Source organism: Spea bombifrons, chromosome 3, assembly GCF_027358695.1.
Source record: "Spea bombifrons isolate aSpeBom1 chromosome 3, aSpeBom1.2.pri, whole genome shotgun sequence".
NCBI lineage: Eukaryota > Metazoa > Chordata > Amphibia > Anura > Pelobatidae > Spea > Spea bombifrons.
The window spans coordinates 38956598-38976058 of NC_071089.1; the positions used below are offsets into that span (position 1 = coordinate 38956598).

The 19461-nt window shown below is 37.8% G+C and overlaps 1 protein-coding gene across 5 annotated transcripts in view; it reads left to right on the top strand.

Annotated features, from left to right (window-relative positions):
- Positions 1-19461, top strand: part of LAMA2 (laminin subunit alpha 2) — a 349942-nt gene that overhangs the window by 71436 nt on the left and 259045 nt on the right. For all 5 annotated transcript variants that reach the window (XM_053458972.1, XM_053458973.1, XM_053458974.1 and 2 more), the window contains exon 4: positions 18974-19222. In XM_053458972.1, coding sequence (XP_053314947.1) covers positions 18974-19222 — 249 coding nt within the window. The remainder of the gene's footprint in view (positions 1-18973; positions 19223-19461) is intronic.

Sequence of the window (19461 nt, forward strand, 5' to 3'; positions counted from 1 at the left end):
AAAATAAGAATTTGTAACACTATAGAGCTATATTAAAAACCAAGTTAGGTGAAAATTGGCATCAAGCTTTGATAACATATGTTTTAAGGAACTGTCATAGATATGTCATGTCATGATAAATGATTCCGAAGTGAACCTGTTAGCTGAAATATTTTAATGCGATAACTCTCTTAGAATGCATAAGCTTATATTCATCTTTAAGCTATAAGCATTTTTATAGTATCCATGCACATGACATAATCTGCAAGGTGATCAATTTCCACCCCTGATGATGACCATAAAGTGATGTCTTATAGTTACATAATGACTTCTACGTTAGCATTGTTATAATTAAAGGTACACTTTAAAGTAGCCCTTTTCTCTCTGGTCTTGACAGTTGTTATTATGTGTATGCACAATGTGAATTTAGTTTAAGTATTACATAATAGAGATGAAGATGATAACATGGTGTCAGGTTTTGGCCAGGCCTTCGTCGAACTATGTCTCTGACACTCCTATATGAATTTGCTTTTTGACATAAGAGGTAGGAGCAAAAAATTAGCCCCTCCAACCCCAGATGGAGTGGCGAAAGCGGTGGGGGTTTTACCTGAGGACACATTTTTTTGTTTGTTTATTCATTAATTTATTACTTAAACACATATTTTTAGGTTGGGAGTTGCAGTCAGGAGCATTCCTTTTGGAAGCTTAATTCCATAAAATGTCACATTTAAACATTTGAGCAAAAGTCGCAAACAACTTCTTTATTAATTAGTGCACGTGACTTAAGTTGAGTCGTGTTAGTTGAGTTAAACCTAAACCTTTAGTTTTTTAGTTTTATGTGCTTACCTAATTTCTGTGGAATTGTTTTATTTTGGCCTAGATTTAAGGGCATCACACCTAGGTGGGTGTGTGTGTGGGTTTAATGTTCAGCAATATTTTACATAGATATGTAATGTATAAATTTTCCTTGTTACTTTCTTAATCATGTCAGGCACAATGACTGCTTAACTCTACATCCATAGCCATTATGTGTTAATTTCTACACTCGCACAATGCATTTCATGGTTTTTGTTTCTTAAAAATGTAAAAAAGCCGTTTTTCCCACTAGTAACATACTATATTTGCAAATTCCACTACTCATTTCTTTTCAATTTAGAAATGAATATTTTTAGCTAGTATCCTACTAACAGTATCTTAAAGCTGTTTTCAATTGCATGTTTATAGTTTGGATCTGCACAAACCTTTCTAAATTAACCAGTAACCATAGTGCATTTGAGAAATTGTTCATATTATAGTTGCGAGTGTAGCAATGTTATACAAGCAACCTGCAGAGGGTGCTAGAGAGTTCAGTGTGAGTTGTAGTAACTGTGGTTTGGAGCTAACCAGCTCAGCATGGCAGTTGTATGTTATGAAGCTATGCATAATAAAGAAGCCTGTTTTACCCTTAACTGAGAGTGCATTAATCTATGCATAGGAGGTATCAAAACAACGTGTTTGTTATTATTCGTACTCTGATCTTTTGAAGTTCAAGCACTTTAAAGCAATGTATTTCTTTGTCTCACAAAATAATAGTATAACAGATCACACAGCCTAAATTGGTTCCATTCGAATATATTTATTTTTTTAGTAGAAATGCATCTGGATAAATTGCTACAAATTTCCGAGGAGAAATTACATAGGAAGGCAAGTATTAATATGATTCGCCATGTCGTCATGACTAAATACAGTGAAAACATTTCACATATCAATCAATTTCACATATCAATCAATCAATCAGAACTATCCTCCTTATGTTACTACCTAGCTTTTAAAATGAATAATGCTTGAATGAACTCCGTTGGGACACCTGGCCCATACACAAACAGGGACTTTTATGACATCACATTGGTCTCCCTATGCATTCTGGAAAGGCTTTCCACATTATTTTGGAGTGTTTCTGTGGTAATTTTTGCCCATTCATCCAGTAGAGCATTTGTGAGGACAGGTACTAATGTTGGACGAGTTGGTGGAGTTCTTCAAGGGTTTCCTAGGAGGAAGAGGGATGAGTTTGGGTTGTGGTAAATTGTGTTATTAATTAAGCTTATCTTGTATCTAGTTCTATGGCTTGCTGTCTCATAAAGAAACATTTAAAACAAAAATAGAAAAATACAGTTTTAATACTGTTTAACTTAAGGATATGTGTAGGAAAAGACTTCTCTCTTGAACTTCTCAGGGCTGGTCAGGACCTGTCCATGCTCTTTATAAGAGGCAGAAAGAAAAGGGGGTTGGTCTAGTCCCAAATGGACTTGAAAGGAGCAGGAGTGGGTACGGCCAAAACACCACATCACTGCCTGGAGAATAAACATACTGCTCCAGAGGCCTGTTAATAATCTCCAGGTTCCCAAGGCAAACACCATTGTTTTAATTCACCTTCTGTTCCCATTACTCCTCTATTGCATTGTGATGAGGAGGAATAATTATTTTGTTATGTATTGTATGGTCTTGCTTAAGGAACAGATCCAACCCTTAACATTCTTGCAAGGGGTTGGCAAATCAAAACACTTCCCCCATTGGTAACTTTGTCACACCCAGAGATGATCAGCTCTGATTTTGTGAGGCTCCAGGCAAAATCCAGAGAGTTCCCAGACAATACATTACATTTTATTTATAGATCTCCAGCAGATTCCATAGTGCTGTTACAAAAGTGAAGTAAAAAATAACATTAAAATTGATGAGCACTCTGCCTTTGCAAGTTTACAATCTTAGATAATCCCAGGTATCATTTTCATAAAACTAAACAGTTCCTGACTACATAGAGAGATATAAAATACAAAGTAGAGATTGACTGGAATGATCAATAGACTTAGGTGCTATTTACACCTTTTATCCTAGTTTATTGAAACCAGTTCTGACTACGACTGTCTGTTCCATGATCGATTAATCAAGCAACTACTTTATTTATTATACTTCAAAAGAAGCAAGCATTAATCGAGTAACCTCTCAAAGAAACACCATAAATTATTCTGTTTCCAGAATTATTGAATTGAATTAAATGGTAATTTTAGGGTGATTGCAGTGTGGTTAATTGATTTGGCCTTGTTCAATCATTCCTATGATGTCAAACAAATATTTATATAACTAGCAACCAGTACAGAATATACTTCAAAGGTTGGCCTATAAGTATGGATAAAACTAGCACCAGTAATTAAACAGCTGACAGGATGTTATCTGTGTGCAATATACAAAATATTTATTTGGGGTGTAATAAAGACTTGATATAATACAAAGTTTGTTTAGAATACAGAGGTTTAACTTAGAGCCAAAGCTTCTGAAAAAATATAAAACTGTGTGTCATGTATATCAATATTTCCAAACACGTATTACTTATTGAAGTGAACTATTAATTTTAGAAGCTGCTCAACATAAGGAATCAATATTGGGACAACATTTCAGCAAGGTAGTGCTAGTCTAACAATCTAATATTTTAACTGCCAAAGTTTGCAGCTGAATTACATCCCTGGAACCCAGCTAGAGAGCCCAGAAGGAAACATGCCTTGTTTTAGAAAATCATTCAGATTTTAGATTGATACCAATAACCTAGTCTCCTAAGTGTCTAGGACTTTGGCTTCATCACTAAAGACACTATAGAAATAAATGCATGTGCTTAAAGATAGGTCTGTGCCATACTAGCTAGTGCTATTATATAAAACATAAAACATGCTTAGAAGTGCTTCTCCTTAATGTGTACTTTCTAATTGGCAAAATGCTTTATACTGAGAGTAGAAAAACAATTTTCTTTATTGCTGTTGACTAAATAAAATTTCAACTTGGTTAGCTTCCATGTTCCTAAATATAATGGCTTATTGGTGGGCATTTGTGCTCTATTAAAGTGTGAAATTCAGTTCCAGCACATAATATGTGAGATGTAATGCATTAGTTAAAAAAAATATTTGTGGGTTGCTTGATATATCATGCCTTGCAAAAATGTTCTAGCCTGGCCATCATTGTCTAAATGTAGAAGGTGAAAGCTGACACTCTCACAATGTTGCCAACACAGCAATAACAACCCACTGGAAATTTCCAATTAAAGTAAAAGTATGAAAGCAAACAGGTCATCATCCACCAAGTGTTCTGTTTGCATTTGGTAGAACTTTAAGTTATTGGTATTGTTTGTTTTTCAAGGTCACTTTTAGTCCTACAGGACATAAAACTGAAAGGTGAATGAAGGAGTAGCATAATACTGTACTATTTGGGCTTATTACTGAAAGTGTCATGTTTAGTGGCTCAATCTCTTCACGGAATAAAATTATGGATGAAAATAATAAATATGATTGGACTGACACATCCTTTAACCCCTTCGTGACAAAGGCTGATTTTACTTTTTGTACCCTTCGTGACAATGGCCGTTTTTACATTTCTGCGCTGCTCGTGTTTAGCTGTAATTTTCTTCTTTCCCGTTTACTGAACCCACACACATTAGATATTGTTTTTTTCAGGACAAGAAGGGCTTTCTTTAGATGACATTGTTTTGATTTTATCATATTATTTACTATTAAAAAAAGTATAAAATATGGTGAAACATTTAGAAAAAAATGACTGTTTCTAACTTTTAGTTGAAAAATCTTTTATTCATCTATAAAAGGTAATAAAAAAACCTGCTAAATAGATTCTACTATTTGTCCTGAGTTTAGAAATACCCAATGGTTTCTGTTTTTTTGCTTTTTTCTATACATTATGGGGCAATAAGTACAGGTAGCGTTTTGCTATTTCAAAGCCATTTTTTCCAAATCTGGTAATTCTTCCCCCATGTGCCATTTCGGGTATCTTTGAAGCCGGCCAATGCAACTTACCCCATCAAGTCATATATTTTTGAAAACTAGACAGCCCAGGGTATTCCAAATGCTAGTATTTTAACCCTTTCCAAGCACTTATTCTACCATCAGCCTTTGTCAAACTTTGTGGTAGTCATTTTTTTGCATTTGTTTTGTCACACACATTTTACTTCAGGTATGAATTAAAAGGTTCTCGTATATGTCACTATCACAAAACACCCCAATATGTGTTCAGCAACATCTCCTGAGTACAGCGATACCTCACGTGAATGATTTTGCCTGGCTGTTTGGGGTCAAAAGGGCCACATTTGGGGCATGCGCATTTTTCAATGTTGAACTTTGGCATTTGGGGATCCACTGCCCATGCCCTATTTGGTACATCTTTGAGCCAGGCCATTTCAGTGTGCCCAATAAACCCATTTATTTTTGAAAACTAGACACCCCAGGGTATTTCAAATGCTAGTATTTTAACTCTTTGCATGCACACATTTTACCACCAGCATTTTTTCAAAGTTTGCAGAAGTATTTTTGTGTGTATTTTTCCCACACACACCTACTTTATGAATGAATTTACAGCTCCTGGTAGATGCCGCTGTCACACGACACCCCAATATGTGTTCAGCAACATCTCCTGAGTACAGTGTCATTTTTGGGGGGAACTAAAAGGCCACATTTGGTACGTGTGCATTTTTCTAATTGGAAATTAGATGTGTGGCCATCCTTCCCCCCTGTGTTATTTGGGACATTGTTGAACCTGGCCAATTCAATTTACCCCATCAAATCATACATTTTTTAAAAGTAGACACCCCGTGGGCATTTAATATGCCAGTATTTTAACTCTTTCCATGCGAGAATTGTTTTAAGCTAATATGCTAATTTTAGGACTTGATCACAAAAATATTTTTTTATATATTTTATTTTTTTTGGCTTTTCTTAAAAAAAATTTAACATTTTTTTTTCAACTTGAAGGTTCCCCTGATAGTGACATCAGTGGGAAATTATTTTTACATTTTACTGTTTTTTTACTATTTTCTTTTAATTATTATTAATTTTATTTTATTTTTAATTTATTTTTACTAATCACACTGTGATTAGAAAGCTGGGCTCTATTGACTTGCATGGTGAATGCAGTACCTGTATTCAACCTGCAAGTGGAGCCAGAGTTCTCTAGAGGGTCTGGAGACCATCTAGCGAACTCTTTCATCTTTATTGTTTTTTTTCCCGGGCCGCCGCCATCTTGCTGATGGCGAAGATCACCGGCAATCGTTGATCGCCTCCTAAACGCTTTTAAAACGGTCGTCCGCCGCCATACAAAGTATGGCGGATGTTGACGCCCCGGGGAGGGACCAGAGATGGCCCCTTTGTGCCGATCGTGGCGTTGCTGAATGCCTCGAGGTCGAGGCATTACAGCAACGCTGTTTGGGCGCAGAAAGCGAAAGTAGATCGCTTTCTGCGCCCGTTTAAAGACGTGCCGGTCCTGGCACGTCAATTGTCGTAAACGACATGTTTTTCCGTGACGTGCCAGGACCGGCAATTGTCATCAAGGGGTTAGTATTTTGACAATGTTTGTTTAGAAAATATATGTATATGGATGTCCAAAATTAAATACACATGGAATTCCTATAAACTCTTTGCAATAATAAAAAAAGCCATATGTGAGATAGAAATTACCTTAATATAAATAACCATATCTGTTAACTTAGACCGTTATATACAAGCCTGGTTTGCAAGACTTTCTTTCTATTAGAGAAACATAGCATTGTGGCTTCTGACAAGCAAAACAAAAAAAAATATTACTGTTATTTTTAAATAATTGTTATAGTTCTGCAGCTTTAAACTGTTATTCTGAGTTAAAGAATGGGATTTTATAAATAGCAAAAATTGGTACACATTTTGCAATGTGGTATAGAGGACTGCATCGGGGTGGGATCCCATGGGACCCATCGAAATACATGCGGGTGCAAGTGTGTTCTGTGTGTTGTGAGCGGGCGGTCTTACAATATACCTGCGAGTCCCAGTAATCCTGCGCACTCCCAAATGGTTGTGATGTGAATGCCATGTGATAAACGTCCCTGTTGGTATAATGGTCAGGTGTCCTAAAACATGAAAGAAAAAATCAAAGAATCAAACCTACTACCAACAACAATTTAGTAACCCACTTTCAGCACACGACTTTTTGTTTTGTTACATTTCTGTGGTTCTTTCTACCAAAAGGCAACTGAGAACAGGCCCATGGTCTATTACATAGTGTTACTTGTCAGCAGGACTATAATGACCTAAGAACCATGGAAGTACATATTGTTCCAAAATAAATTATACTTAATGTTCCATATAAAAGCTCTTCATAACAAAGAATAATATGATATATTTAAAAAAAAATATTGACAACTATTCAGTTTTATCCAATTTTTATCCAACCAATTTATTCCATTATGAATATCCTGGTTATCTTTCTGTCTCGTATTATACAATATAGTGTTTTGTTAAATACAAGGTGTTGGTTCATTAGGAAAACCAAGTTTAATTCCACAACCAAATGTTTCATTAAGTAACAAAGAACATTAGAATAGGTTTCTAGGATTTGTATTGCTGTTCCAAGCTGAAGGTAGGTGAAATTAGTCCTAACAGCTGATTTTGGACTCGTCAATTTATATATATATATATATATATATATATATGCTCCCTAGGCACTATATGCAATAAAAACACATATCAAGGAGGAATAATTATTGAATATCCCCTGTAGTCTAAACACATTGAAATACATGGGCAACCAGTTCAGCTCTGCAATCTGTACAATTTGATAAAAACAAATCCCACCGTGATTCATGCAATTACTTAAATACCATGGCATTTTGCTTGTAATTTAGAAAAAATACTTTTCAATGATTAATGGCTAAAGTTATTAGGATTCAGTACACATTATGTTCTATGATTGATGAAGAAAAGAGAGAGTCAATCTGAGTTTAAATAAATATATATATATATATATATATATATATATATATATATATACACACACTCTATATCTCTGTGTGAATTCATTTGCAAGTATAACAGATGTTAGATTTTTCAGAAAGATTTTAAGTGAGGAATGCAGGTTAAATAAGTGGCCATTGCAAAATATCATATATACGAAATATACATTGTATTTATTCCTTAAACATATAGTCAGATTATGTATGGGTAAAATAACTGCAAGTAACATAATGGATTTATAGTGATGAAACAAAACTCATAGAGGGTCTTTCGGAATGCTACCTATAGGAATAAGATCCTATAGGAGTAAGAGTATCCTGACAATGCCACATTACATAGCAACTTTACCATTAATAATATTGTAAAAGGTTTGTGAACACTCACTTAATAGAGCAGTATCTCTTTTACATCTGTTGCATCTAAGAATCCTTACTGTCACAGTAGCCTCGGTGCCATGGGCTCCTGGAGGGGACTGAGTACCAGCCTTCTTCCTACTCACTATGGGCCCTGGTGTGGAGTGCCACGTTTCCCCAAGTAGAAGAGACTCTAAAGACTGTGGAGCTTGGAAACAGATTTGTGGCACTTGCATTTTTTGAGGGGGTTTATGTGTGTGGTCTTACTCTCCGTCGGGTCAGGACAGAGACCTCCATGGCCAGTATTTGCACCTGGATCTGATATCCAGAAGGTTTCAGTCAGAAGTAAGGGAAATGCCCGTGTTTCCCATCCTCCCCACAGACTACAATAGCAACCCCCCTACTGGTCTGAGTGCAAATACTGAGTCGTGTGAAAAGGAGGACCTGATGAACAACGTTGTGGGGCTTGCTGTGTCTATTGTATGTAAATTACCCCCTTGTACTGTTTAAATACCCCTGTATTTCCAACACCAGCTCCATCACCCCCCTTCGTATACCAATAGCCCGGTGCTTCAGGCTGCCTTTCCTCAGGCCTAACACGCGAAGTCTGAGGTAATTTCCCAGCTCTCAGACTGGTCTTCTCTCCCCCACGCGTGCAGGGCAGGGGAGGAGCACAACACTATGCAGATCTCTTAGCATATGAATTGTGCAGTTCTGCCCTGAAATGCAGAGCAAGTTGTGATCAAGGCCAGCTTTAGGTGGTCCCCCTGTCGTCACTGAGTCCCTTTATTCTCTCCTTCATGGTACTAAACCTCCCTTTTCCTCCCTCATGCAGTTTCAACACTGCTTTTCAGGTATATGTCGACGGAACAAGAAAGGTATAGCTATTACATGAAATTAAAGTAGCCGGCGTGCATGTACAGCATCGCCCAATGGCACGCCATCTTCATTAGGCGCTGGCAGCCGGAGGATCTGGCCCAGCTGTCGCACGCCGGCCACTTTGAATCCCGCTCGCTGTTTTGAATGTTGATCTGCCGGCTGCCTGGCCCACGGACCGACTGGCCCACTGGGAAATTTCCCAGTCTCCCGGTGGGCCAGTCTGGCCCTGGAAACTAATAAGCTGTTTGAGGGCAAATGTGGCACTAACAAGCTGTTTGGGGCAAAAGTGGCACTCACAAGTTGTGTGATGCACACTGATGTTCCACTGTGCACACTGATGTTCCACTGTGGGACATGTGACTTGGTGAAGTTGGGGGCCCTGGGGCAATCTTTGCACCGGACCATGTTGTTTCTAGTTACACCCAGGGCCGGCCCGACAATGGAGTCGAGTTGGGGCAACCGCTCCAGGCGGCACTTTTGAAGGGGCGGCACTTTTGAAGGGGCCGCCCCAAGCCCCTTTTTTTTTTTTTTTTTTTTAATTTAAAGCGAAAGAGAGAGAAAGGGGCGCCGAGTGGTCAGTACGCGCTCGGCGCCCCTCTCTCCTCTGCGGCGAGTCTCCCTGTTCGGTCTCGGTGCCGGCTTGTAATGCTGAGTGCTCAGCATTACAAGCCGGCACAGAGACTGAACAGGGAGTCTCGCCGCAGGACTGCTGAAAGGTAAGTACGGGGGGGGTAGATAATGGGGCAGGGGGGGCGGCAGGGGGGCGGAAGGGACGGGGGAGAGGAAGGGTAGATAAGGGGTGGGGGCGGCATTTTAAAATTCGCCCCAGGTGGCATTTTGCCTTGGGCCGGCCCTGGTTACACCCCTGTATCAGTGTTTTTTCACCAATTACCACACCAAACATAATGGAGCTCATTAATTGTAAGTAGAATTAAAGCACTAATTCTTAGTTCTCCATTTAAGAATATATTTTCTTTTGTGATAAGAATTTTATGATTAAGTATTTGTGTTTTTGCATTTGACCATGTGGCTCTTGCTATAGATGACAATAGGAAAGGACAAAACCCATTATATTCTTTTTTTCCAGTACTTAAAAAAAAACTGTCAGATAACATCAAGAATAATTCCAACTAAATAGTGGCATGAATTCCATTAGCGTCTGTAGGTCTGCTGTGAAGAATTAGCACCTTAGGTCAGAGAAACCACATGTATCAGTAGCAGATACTGTATTTCTAAGTGGTTCTGTCCTGCTGACTAAAATAAATTGCATTAAAGTATCTTAACTGATAGATTTATTTTTGAAGTACGGTAGTTGAACTGTTGGGAATAGCTCACAAGAGCACATTTTATACTCTATTGGCTAACCTTTTTGCAGATTAATGATTTTGTCTAGATCAATTGGAATAATCTTAGTGCATTGAATTATTATTCTTCTCAATAGGAAACAATGGCATACCTCACAGGAACCATTTGTGGTTTTGCTTCACTGCTTCCATTATAGAGATTTAGGTGATGTGTTTAAAGCTCTGTTCTTAAACCAATTTTCTTCATATTATAGGTGGTCATACACATGATAACATGATTAGACATCAATGTTTAATGTGAAATAATATTAAATAATATTCTCTAATTAGAAGTGAAGAAAACGAAAAAGGCTTAACCATTTGAGTGACAACCCCTTATTAGATATACAGTTATCCAAGTGGATCAAGGAGGCTGAAAACACATGGCATATGTAATGGCACCCTAAGTCCACCTCTCCAAAAACTGTAGTGTAGTGGGGCTGCCTTTTCACTGCTGGAGACAACCAGTAGCCCTGCCCCTTCCCTAGTGCCAGAGTCTTACATATTTAAATGTACACCCACTATAGACTCTGGTTTATATTTAAATACAAATGCTTTCCCCTAGGAACAGAGGATGCTTGTACGTAAGTGAACAATTGGCTGGGCCAGGAACACAATGCTCTAGCAAGTAGCTAGGAGTATACCCAGGTATTAATAGGCCCTTGATGGCGTAGAAGCAGGCAGATATCTTATGTCCATGGGGAGGTAGAGGACCTGCAATCCAGAAGCCATCTGGTGGCATAATGGTTAGGTGTACAATGCAGGGTTGCTGGTTTAAACATCCATGGGTCCTGACAAAACCTTAGACAAACTTAAAAACTGGTTGTTCAATGTTTCCTGTAAAAAGAACAGTTGCCCTGGGTCATCTCATCAAATGTTTGACTTTTTTTAATGATATCGTAATTGAAACTGCAGCCCCCAAGAGTACTCCAGTGTACAATTATATTTAGCACAAAATATCATTTTAAAAATATCATATACCTTTGTGGAAGGAAATGTTCCATGTAACATAAAAAAAACATTCTATCCAGCGGTTGATGTCCTCCAATTGAAACTAGACAACTTATCTGTATGGAAATTGAGGTCACACTTTTTAATTGCATCTAATTAAGTAATAGGAAGAAAATGGAACTCTGATGAAGTATGAACACTGATAGAGATAATATCGATACTTGAAGAAAATAGGGCTATAGAAGAAAAGTCCAAGAAATTCATTTATACCATACAATTAGGACTTTACTTTTGAGTGGTTTCAGTGCATCAAACTACATTTATGCAAATAATTAAGTTTATCTTGCTTCCCTGCATGAAATTATGGTGGTTGTACTTTGTAACAAAAGTTATGCATGCGTCCTATAACTTAAATATTGCTGTTTATGCTTACATAGGATACAATCTCTGTTGCGACCACCTCCGAATCTTACCTGCGGGAGACCGGGGGTGCACGCGAGTAGTAAGGCACGGCACAGAATAAAGAGTGTGCGCCTATTCCCTCTACAGTATAAAACTATATAAAAGTGCACCAAGCACAACACTCATTGCTTGGTTATACTGGCTCCCCTATGGTTGTACCCTGTTGTCCTCCAGTCCCTTTTGCCCGTATCCTGTTCCTATATCGCTTCATTACTGCCTGTCCCCGGTATTTTGACTCCTGGGCCGCCTCCCGACTTTGAGTGCTTTTGCCGCCTGCCCCAAACCATGCCGTTTACGAGATTGTCACCGCCTGTCCTGACCCGTTAAACATTGACAATGCATCTCTGTACCCATTGTGTAACTTACCAAGTTTTTTTTTAAAAAAAACAACAAAAATGAATTAAACTTAAAAGTTACGTGTACAATATACACCCAGAATTTTAAGTATCTTCATGGTGGGTCTTACAAATATAAGATATAAATACAAAACGTATTACAAATATAAGATAAATTCCTCTGTGTTTGAACTGTTCGTAATATTATTACATTAATCTGTCCCTGATTCTTGACCAGTCAAATGCTTTAGCTTCCTTTAACAACATTTACCTGCTCTCTTCAGATATATCACTTTTTTGTTAATCAAAAACAAATAATCTTTTAAGCAAGCCAACTACTGTAGGCATTTATGAATGAGTAATCTTAGAAAGACGTAGTGGAAAGTAAGAAATACTTTTTATTTCCTATTAAACAAACCATCATTGCCAGAAGGAATATTATGGTGTTGAATATCTTTTTGTTCAGCTGTTGAAAGAGACACGCAGAAGCAAATGTAATGTTATTCCCAGATGAATTAAATGTAAATAACTTTGTGTCACTTCAAAAGCCTCTTTGGCAATATCCTGAATAAAAGGCTGAAGCTGAGATGATGCTTACCATGTCAAAGAGAAGTCTTTAGCATGCTTTGTTTTGATGTGGCCCCCATAAACTATATAGGAACACATGGTTTTTGTTTCTGGCACCTTGATCAAAAGGATGAAACAAGAAAGATGTGTTTGTTTCTGTCTTCTGGCCACCAATAAGCTATTAAGCAATTTTTATGCCAAAGAGGGAATATATTTAGATTACCATGACTACCGTATATTCCGGCGTATAAGACGACTGGGCGTATAAGACGACCCCCAACTTTTACAGTCCAAATATAGAGTTTGGACTATACTCGCCGTATAAGACTACCCCTCTACCCAGCGTACAACAACCAGCCAATCACGGCAATCGATGTACCTTACCGGTGATTTGCTGGTTGATTTGCTGACATATACATACATGCACTGCCCTTACACACACACACACACACACACATATATAATATATATATCTATATATATATATCTACACATATGCCTGTCCATACATACACATTTATACACTGCCCTCACCACACACCCCTGCCTTTACACACACATGTATATGTATATATATATATATATATATATATATATATATATATATATATAAACACACACACGTATGTATATATATATATACACACACCAGTGTGTATATATATGTATATATATGTATATATATATACACACACACCAGTGTGTATATATATATATATATATATATATATACACACCAGTGTGTGTGTGTGTGTGTATATATGTATATGTATATGTATATGTTTATATATATATATATATATATATATATATATATATATTTCTCCCCCCTTTCTCCCTATCTCTTACCTTATCTTCTGTCTTCTTTCTTCCATCCAGTTGTGGGAGCCCGAGGTCTGGCACTTCAGACCTCGGCTTCCCTGCTCTCTAATCACTAGGCGCCGGGACATGACATCATCCCTGCGCTCGGCATCAATAGCCGGCGCCTAGTGATTAGAGAGCAGGGAAACCGAGGTCTGAAGTGCCAGACCTCGGGCTTCCCTGCTCCCTCATCACTACGCGCCGGCAATTGATGCCGGGCGCCGGGACATGACGGCATCCCTGCGCTCGGCATCAATAGCCGGCGCCTAGTGATTAGAGAGCAGGGAAGCCGAGGTCTGAAGTGCCAGACCTCGGCTTCCCTGCTCCCTCATCACTACGCGCCGGCAATTAAAGCCGGGCGCCGGGACATGACGGCATCCCTGCGCTCGGCCTCAATAGCCGGCGCGTAGTGATTAGAGAGATTGGTGGCTTCGTGGGAACCTCCGGCTTGGTAAGTACCCGGCGTATAAGACGACCCCCCACTTTTAAGAAGATTTTTTGGGGTTAAAAAGTCGTCTTATACGCCGGAATATACGGTACAATGTATATTTGTAACTATGCAAGCCCCCCATCACCCCAATGCTGCTTACTCTATTTGTATTATTTATACAAAACATTTTTTAAGCAATATTTGTAAATTATGGAGGCTTTAGAGGTTATAGCTGAGAATCCTAACTGCACACTTGTAACAGGCACAATTCTATAAACAGTCTCTTGTAAATTTCAGTGCTAGAATGGCCATCTTCAGTAAAGCTATTTATAGTCGGTAGTTCTGCACATGCCTGGTGCTGTTATTTATATAATGTGCGTTCCTACCACTGTACCACTTTCCTGCCAAAATGTTGGCACTGTTGGCATCAAGTGTTTGAGTAACTGACCGTGTGGAGCAGGTAGCCATTGAATTAAAGGCATTATAGATTATTGTAGAAAGTTTAGATTAAACATTTAATCTTATTGTAGTCAATACTGGAAATGCCTACACTTTTGTCTAGCTATTTCTCATCAAAAGCCAAAAAGGGGAATGGTTCCGCAGTATGGGGAATTATGCTTATAATACTGTATTTCAAGAGTTGATGGATTTGGTCTAGGAGCCAAAAAATGTAGGTGCCATTTTATTTTCAAGAATGTTTTTATTTTCATATATTTAAGGTTTCGATCATATTGCCCCTCTCCCTTCTGTTTAAGTGATGCTCTGTCCTCATACGTGCCCTTAATATGATATATATTTAAGAAATATGTCCTATTCTACAAACATCTCACAAAATATATATAATAAATAATAGAAAACATTTTTTATAAAGTATGGATCAATACATGAATTATTTGGCAAATATATTTATTAATGATGATCCCTTAAATAAAGAATGGATAAATTAGTGAAAACATCAATCTATTTAATAAGCAGATAAACGAAAACATTAAATTATTGGTAAATCGAGTCATTAATCTCAAATGATAAGACAGCCTTGGGTAACTAAGTAAGCAATGCATTATGCAGTTGCATTGATTCACACAGAAGAACTAAGCCTATGGTTAGAGGTGGCATATGGAAGTTCCTTTGTTGTAGGTGGATGGTCCAGTGGATGGTCCTGTATCTCTATGCTTTACCACAGATAGAGTGATGCATGTGATGTGTGCATCTGTTAAGCAGTCTCCTTCGCTTCCTCTCCATCTTCCGGGTGCCATTAACCCTAGGCTCGGGACTGATGCACACATAACACCGGTCGCAAATATTTGCTAACACCACACTTTTGTACACATGCACACACTGTGCAACAACATACACACACAATAACACTATACAAATGTAAAATATACACAATTAATCTAACACTATACACACTGAACCTGGCACTACAGAACACTAAACACGCTGACACACACATAGACTACTCCCTTTCCCTCTCACCTCGTGGAAAACTGACGCGCGATTGTCTTCAACTTCGGGGTCACATAATGCATATTACACGACTTGCTGTTCGCCATGCCCCTACAGACAAGCATGAGGGCCCTGATTCCCTATGGTGGCCCTGGGGATCTGGCTCCCGGGGTTTGTTGAGCCCTGCTGTATTTAGTTAGAAAAGTTAACAATCCAGAATATTTTGGATGGATATTTCTCATCAAAGACCAAACATATTCCTCCCATAGGACAAAAGTAACATACTGTATATATTTTCTTCTAGTGAGCAACTGTAGTATCCTTATGTCATCCTACAGAAACATGCATTATGCTAACCATATGTGTATTTTAGTAGACAATTTTATAGTATATGTAATTAAATATTGGCAGTACCATGAAGTGCATTGAACAAAAGTTTGGTAAATGCTTTTTTTGTCACATGCTCAGACTTTATAGCTTAATTTACGGTTAATGAAAGAGTTAAGCCCCTTTTTATATGCTATACAATATAAAATATCATTAAGAGTCTCCAGAACATTACACTCAGTAAATGACTGCACAGTACCCATAGAAATGAGTCACTGATACCATAATACGGGCAATTAAGTATTACTTATTGTGTTATCCCTTAAAAAAACCCAGTTCTCTGAAAGCAATTTAACAGATCATAATGTTATATCTACAGCATGATACTGTGGATATTTCAATCCTTTCAAGGCTGTTAGAAATATAAACATTATAAAGATACAGGTAAATGAGTGCCTAAATGCAGAATTGCACACTGCTGGATGTGTTGTTGAAACGTAGCTACAGAAAAAAAATGCTGATAGATCTCCCTATTATAATTCCACCCACTCCCACCTTTTCTTCACCCATTACCGCCTACCCTCTTCCCAGTTCCTGTCAAATTGGGGCTAGCCCTTCCCTGTTCATAGCAAGCCCTACATCCTGATCCCTGTCGCACACGCAGGAGAAAAGGAGCTCCAGGCAACCAATCCTGGCATGTTCTCAAGTATGGGTATTTGTACCACATACTACTTTGGGTGTAAATCCAGCTATGGATGCAACCTTCTCTTTAGAACACTGCATACTAAAAGGTTTTAATCAGGATGTCAGTTGCCTAATATAATTAATAAAAGTGTATAATAAAACTACTATGTCAATCGGCACTCATATTTACTTCTATTTGTTAATGAGGAGAAGGAGGAAAAAAGTCTACATAAATATTTTTAGTCAATAAGCTAGGTGTTATAGCTTAGAGTGCACTGCTTCTAGAGTGTACAATCTCTGAATGCACTGTTTATACCTGCCAACATGACCTACTTTGGCAGTGAGTTTTTTGCTTTACTTTATGTAATGAACCTATTCTGCTCCTGAAAGCATAACGTTGTTACCTTAAGACTAGTAATGAACCTTAGGAGATCTGTAATTTTTTGTATATTCTCTGAAGGTTTATTCGCATTAAAAACATAATAACCTTTATGACAAGTTTAAGCTTCTATAGAGAGAACCCATCATTGTCTGCTTTTGTGCCCAATGACAACTCCTCGCAAAAACTATATTTGAGGCCAAGGGAGGGCTGGCAAGTGTTGATCTGTTGGTAGGGGCCGTGGTGTTCACTTCACTCACCTGCCGCTTCCTGCCTCCTCCAGAGGGAGCAGACCTATATAATTTGTGTGAATGGTCACACAAATTATATAGTTTAGATTCATGCTTAGTGGATGAAGCATATTATTTTTCTAGCACATGTAACTATGTAACTATTTAACGCAATCATTAAAAGGAATAACGCTTTTTGACAATAGCATTTTTTCAGCACCAGCATCTCATAGTTAAGGGAAAATAACTAATAGAAACCACAAATGCTATCTATCATCTATACCATCCTCTGACTTTTCCAGGTCTGACATTAAATGTGCCTACACCAAATGCATCTACAGAGCATTTCACATTTAAATAGTTTTGAGCCCCACTCTAGAGTGATATAACAACAAGAGGTATATGATAGAGACTGTACCTTAAGTGTGTTAGTTCATTTAGTGACCATCCCTCACTAATCACAGCTATAAGCCCTTTAGTTTATGATCCTAATAGTTCAAGTTCTGTGATTTTATGATAATATATGAAATATATTTTACAATAAAACACCAGTAGTGCGAAAAAGCTACTGTAAGATTAACATAATTCCAGGCCATATTATCACGTTCATGGTCATTAGTGAGATAATTTTCTCCTTTAATTTTACTTCCAAGCGTATAAATCTTGAAAAACCATAACTGATTTAAGAAAATAGCTAGCAATCCCAATTTGTTGCCCTAGTCTAAATCTGAAGTTAAATATAACATTTGTAGCTAAAATATCCCCTACTGCAATAAGCTTCTACTTGTAAAGTTGTTTCATGAATTTACCCCTCAAACACAAAAGGTCAACCCGTTTTCCCAATCCATAACATCGTTAGCTAAAACTTAATTGTCCTTTGATTAATTTAATGAGCTCTGAGAGGAACATGCATATTTACTAATGGCAAAATCCGTTTGTAAATATATTTTAAAGCTTGTGCGGGTGGATTTGGGTTGCCGCATTGTTGCACTAACTTGTTGTTACTATTCAAGGACTTCTGTGGAAGCTGACCTTTCTTAAAGTTGGCTGAGTGATTTAAAGCATTTAAAGTGAGCATTGATCATAACAATTAGCTTTTAAGTACCAAGTCTTCTCTAATGCTGAGGGAATAACTAGTAGTGGGGTAAAATGTAACTGATAAGTTAAAAATAGGGGTACATCACAAGCAATAGCAATTGATTGATGTTGGAAATGTCCTTGTTTTCCATGAAAACTGCTAGCTTTGCTTAGTGACCCCAAACTTTTGAAGTGTATTTTTGAAGTGTATATTTAAAATAAAAATCATATATATAAATATAAAGTTCACTCGACTAGATCCTTCATGTGCTCATTTATATTCTTTTTATGTAGTCATAACATTTGTGTAGGTTGGGGCTGAGAAGGACTCATTCAGCATATTGTCTGCTAAATGCTAATTGAGACAGTGTATAATTAAGACACTTAGCTGGACTCAACCCCTGGGCTAAGGAGTGCCAGCCCACCCTTGTATATGAAGTCACTTAATAAATCCATACATAATTTCCTCCTTGGTCTCTTTGAAATGAAGATGTTGGACCACTACTTGAAGCCTTGTATGCCTTATGCTTGTAATTCTACAAATAGGCAGAATTTACACCACGCCTGGGTTATTTCCAAGCTCTTTATTGGTTTTGCATACAGTCTCTTTTGTTGAATGTATGGCAGGACTGAATAATGAACACCAAATCAGTTTTCTACCAAATGCATTCTAGTCTAAACTATTACATGGTCATTTGACTCATTTTGCTTCTCTATATACATAAATTACAAGATGTCCAAGTTCAAGAACAAAGACAGAACTACATGTTGGCTCTCTTAACCAATAAGGGTTACTATCATGTTGTTAAATTTTGTTATACTTGCACAGTTTATACTTTGAAGATATATATCATACTTTTTTTTTCTCTTTTCCTAGGTGTTTCAGATCGCTTACATTATCATTAAGGCTGCTAATTCCCCACGCCCTGGAAACTGGATTCTGGAGAGGTCCCTGGACGGTGTGTCTTTCATGCCATGGCAATACTACGCCATCACTGACAGTGAATGCCTAAACAGATATAATATCTTCCCTCATGTCGGTGGGGGTCAGCCTTCCTTTACGAGGGATGACGAGGTCATATGCACATCTTATTATTCAAATATTCACCCACTTGAAAACGGAGAGGTAAATTGTGCAATGGAGCAAATGTTCCAACCTGACAGCACTGATAGCTGTCTTAACGTTTTCCTGTCTGACAATTTTTATTATTGTGACAGCAACACAGTCCAGACTGATGCGGCTTTCTGACTGCCAGCGAGATAGGAGAGAAATGAAGGGGGTTACTGAATTCAGAAGCACATTTACATTTCCGCAGAGTAATGTTTCTACAGAGAGGTTAGGAAGAGCAACAAAGGTCACAGAAA